This window comes from Habropoda laboriosa, unplaced genomic scaffold (assembly GCF_001263275.1).
Source record: "Habropoda laboriosa isolate 0110345459 unplaced genomic scaffold, ASM126327v1 scaffold124, whole genome shotgun sequence".
Classification (NCBI taxonomy): Eukaryota; Metazoa; Arthropoda; class Insecta; order Hymenoptera; family Apidae; genus Habropoda; species Habropoda laboriosa.
The window spans coordinates 1,923,204-1,927,932 of record NW_017100265.1 but is presented as its reverse complement, the minus strand read 5'-3'; the positions used below and the strand labels follow the sequence as shown (position 1 = coordinate 1,927,932).

Genomic DNA, 4,729 nt, shown 5'->3' with positions numbered 1-4,729 from the left:
CACCAGGGATGACACCGATTTACCGGATCACGTCACTAAGCCTAATGATCTCGATCGTTTGATCACCGGAACGTTCAGATCGTTTCTGGCCGCTCTGCCTTGTCCCCCAACTATTGTGACAATTGCCAGGTAAGTGTTGATAGAAGCTTTCAACCCTTTGAAACTTACTATTTTGTATTCTTCATTCGTGAGAGATGCTATTTTTCTTTTTTCATGAATATTATTAAAGAATGTCACGTTTGAATTTCTAACGATCGACTGAAATATTCGATCCAATTTACTAAGACGTTCTAATCAATAGTGTTCAATCGTTGACCCTTTACAACGCCATTATACTATTAATTTCTCTTAAACAATTACTATTATTTCCCTCTTATTTTTTTATTCAACTTAAAATTATCTATCAATTTCCTGCTTCTCCCACTGAAATGTAAAATTCAAATAAAATAACCCTACCGATCGTAATCGTTTGCTTCTATTGAACGAAAGAAAAGAAAATACGTGTCCATTTATCTGTATTTCAAAATCCCATGTTATTTATTTATTATACTATTACACTATCACTACCTAATTTCTTTATAATAACTATTAACCTCCTAAAATATAAAATCGTAATTAACCGCAATCGTTTTCTTCCGAGAAACGAAGGAAAATCGTGTTACAGAAGGTTCAAGGGGAAAGAACTCCCAACAGACATAACGAGGTAATTAAAAACCGTCGCGACGTTATTTTCGAATGAACCTAGAGGCGTCTATCTATAGAAGAAGAGGGGTGACAAAAATAAGCAACTATAAAGAAAGAAAAAAAGAATCCAGCCGCGAAATGTTTTTAAAGCGCGTCAAATTGAATTCCAAGGATGTCCGTCTCTATCGAAGGTAGAGAAAGAACGGCAGGGTCGCAGATGGCGTGGAAGAAGATGCTGGGAGGGCTGGAAATAGAGAAAAAGGGAGGATCGTAGGGGAGGGTATGGTTGGGTTGGGCGAAGGGTGGGTTCATGGATGTTCGGCTACCATCAAGCCCCACCTTCCATGTGGGCAAGGGGTGGCTTCTCGTGTAAGGGGTGCACAAAATCAAACCCCGACCTTTCGGCACTCGTTGTCAGATGTCTCTGTCTTCGATGTCCCGCGACAGATGCTAATTATTCCTTTATCTCTGTTCTGCGCTCTAGTTGGCCGGATGATTAAGGCGAGACACGGTAATCCGTTTCTCAATTTCGCCGGCTCTCGTAATAAACACGCCGCGCCACGGGAAATTGTAATTTATGAAACACACACGGGGAAACGTGACGATAATAACGAGATCACCGCCAGACGAAACGTCCGCCCGAGAGGAAATCTTCCCGTCGTCTCTCTCGACACAGTTTATCGAATGTATGCAACAATTTTCTTCCAGTATATTGCCAAAAAATTTATAGCTTTTTCGAAATTTATGGCTAAGTTGTTCGAAGCAATGCGAGATGTGTTATAATTGAATTCAGGATACGAGTATGATAAAGAATATTTAATATGACGATAAATTGCGGTAATGTTTCTTTAGCTATGGTGATGTTTGCTTTTCTGCTGATTTTAACACGCGATGATAATTTTGCGAAATATTTTATTACAGCAGATTTTGCAGAAGATTTTGAAATGAAATTATTGTTTGTATGCTTATTCAGATTAGTGATAATAAAATTGAAACTGGTTATCGTACTCGATAAATACTGTGGGTACGCGATATAGAAATGACTGCCAATTCGAAATGAATAAATTAAAAATTAAATATTATGTTAATATTGTCCTAAATTAATAGTAAATGATGATACTGTTAGTACAAAAATAAAGTATATCCCGCAATGTTTGTCAAATTCGAGAAAAGACGTGGTACTTGAAATTTTCACACCACACAGTGAAAATTTTCCAATGAACAATTTATGCGTTAGAAGAGAGTAGATGAAAATAATAAAATCAGCCGTAAATGGTTGATTTGGCGCCATCTCGTGATAAAATTAGGGAAACGGTATTCGGACTTCCGACAGAAAAAAAAATCGATTTCATCCCACTCGGCCCACTAGCAGCCCTCGACGCCCCTTTGCTCTCTCTTCTCCACCCCCCCGGCATCCCTGGCTTCCGGGGAAGACGCGGAAACGCCGCCGGATGTCGCCTCTGGACGGCACCGAGGTTCTCTTGCAGTTTGCCAGACGGCGATTAAACAGAAACAAAAAGTGAAAGCGAGAATTACGAGAGGGAGAAGAGAGACTGTTGGCTACAGTAGAATGTGAACTTATCCTGGGTTAAAGTTCATCGAATCTTCGGCTACTTCAATTCCTATCGTTCACGATTCGAATCGTTTACCTGTTTTTGATTAAATGGTTAAATGTAACTACAACCTCTGTATAATAATAACAATTGAGGAGTGTTATTAACAATTGAAAAATTCTTTTTTTGGGGGAAAAGGATGTAAAGTCTATGTTTAAGTGTTGGAATAATTTATTTGAACTTTTGAGACTATCTCAAGATAGAGCTAAAATCGTAAGTGCCAATTTCACTGCGATTGATAAGAATGAAAACGGTCCTCTTGGTCGCTTATTTTCCTTCGATATTTATAAAGATGGTAAAGATGGTTCGAGTGATAAACGATATAAATTTCGAAATTAAGAAAGATATTATTTACATCATATACCATTTCACCTCCTCGATTATGGAAACCTAGTCTCACTCTTTCTGATGAAAACGAAAAGGGTTATGATATTAATTATGACAAATTTTTATCCCTAACTTTCTTGGAAATAAATCAATAATTAATCATTTACTAATTTATTTAATTCGATATGAAATAAATTTTCGCAGATCCAGCGAAGACGATTATTGCCCCATGGAGGACGTCGATCAAATCCAATTCGGAGTGCTGGAGGAGCTACGTCAACGTCTAGGAGAGATCGACATTCGATTAGCCTATCAGGAGGAAGAAACACATTAAACATTCCCATCATTTCCCCTCTTTCCCATTCTAAGATGTACATTTCCATCTCGAACAATGTTCATTTCAATTCAATAAAGGCTTCTATAAAAATATTCACCTTCGTTAAACACATCTCCTCTCTCACAGACGCTGCGCCAATTCTTAAAAATAAACCCCTGCTCGAGTACCTGCCGGTCGTTACTAAGGACAACGAGTTCTCAAGTGACGAGCAAATGAAAAGCTCGTAAAGACCAATTACACTCTCTTTCCAGGGTTAAAGGGAACTTGGTAAGTCGAGAAGTCCAGCGACGGTGCATCTCGAATCGATGGAATACATCAGAAGATCAGAGAAGGCGAGGAGGAAGAAGGAAACTGGCACGTCTTTGATCACAGCGACGATTTACATAAGATCGGTGCCACTGGTCCATTACAAGAAGTGAACACAATGCCAACCTGAAGGTTAGCGTTTTATTTTTCTTCTCCTTTTTTTTTTTTTGCACCGAGCATACCCCTGCGCGCCCCACTGTCGTTTCTCGTTCCATCGGCCTCGGTCCATTTGCATACCGTAGGCCAGTTTCCCACACGTCTTAACAGTTCGTCGTTCCTTCCTTCTCCCTCTCGAATCTTCCTACCGTCTTTCCGTCTCTCTTCGCTTCCTTTCTCTCCCTTCCCCTTTTGCTTTCAACCCTTTCAACCGGCGGAGACAAAAAAGCTAAGGAACAGGAAAAAAAGACGCCTTCCTTCTTCCAGGATGCTGGCGTTTCCTGGCGAAACGTCTCTCGACACGGCAGACCTTGTGTGCGCTATTCAGACTGTACCGTGAACACACGCGTGTATGTACTTTTCTTTTTTTTTAACTATTCAATGGTTAGTTCACAATAGACGCGGAAATCCTTGTTAGGAAAGCACGCGAATACTGCGTGGAATAATCGTCGATGTGAAATTGGTCGTTCGTGGATAGTAATTCATGAGCTGTTTAGTTAAGTGTACTTTTATCGCAGATACTTTTTACGAAGATTCATTTTTTCCCCTTTCTAACGATTACTGGGGAAGAAGAAGATATCGAAGTAGCGTTTAAGATATTTTACGTTATTTCCTATTTGACACTTATTTGCTCGCAAGTTAATATTGGATATTGTAGCTTGATGTTTAAAATATTTACTATTATCTAAGCATTTTTCCGGAACAGATTAATTTATTATGAGCATTTGTTCGACATCGTGAAAATGGTACGATTTAGATATTTAAATTTGTGAATGGAAATGATAATAAAAAAATCATTTATTAACTTCGTCAGATCGGCGAAAAGATATATTTTTTGCTGTGCCGTAGAATTTTACTAATTCTGAAGGAAAGGATAAAAATCGCTGCATTAGATAATAGCAAAGAAATCGGTGAGACATGATTTAAGGGACCACTGCTATATTACGCAACTCTCCCCTAATACCGGAAGAAAGCTAAATAATTCCCTTAGAAAGTAATGTATAAGCCATCCATTCATCGGTGATTCGTCGTAGACTCAAAGTGAACCACGAGCCGAAATGAGTCGTTCGCCGTTTAAGTGATCGTACAATTCTGAGTTTTAGGGGTAGCACAGAGGCAACGAGCGATAACGCGCGAATAAACGTTAAATGGACAAGGTGAATGCGGACGTGCGGTTGCAAGGAAGGGACGAATTTTAAAGAACCGCAAGGAAAGTTTACGAGCTGCCAGGCTCACGTAATGACTGTCGTTAACCACGGCGCGGGCCTCTCTCGCCGGAGAACCAGACCTTTGTATGCTAATGACA

At 39.5% G+C, this 4,729-nt stretch overlaps 1 protein-coding gene across 1 annotated transcript in view; it reads left to right on the top strand.

Moving 5' to 3' along the window:
* LOC108573140 (UPF0489 protein C5orf22 homolog) overlaps nucleotides 1-2,958 on the top strand; it is a 5,007-nt gene extending 2,049 nt beyond the window's left edge. Inside the window, exons 3-4 of the mRNA XM_017935518.1 lie at nucleotides 1-129; nucleotides 2,829-2,958. The exon at nucleotides 1-129 is cut by the window's left edge and continues 23 nt beyond it. Of these exons, the coding sequence (XP_017791007.1) occupies nucleotides 1-129; nucleotides 2,829-2,958 (259 nt within the window). The remainder of the gene's footprint in view (nucleotides 130-2,828) is intronic.
* Nucleotides 2,959-4,729: the final 1,771 nt, after the last annotated feature.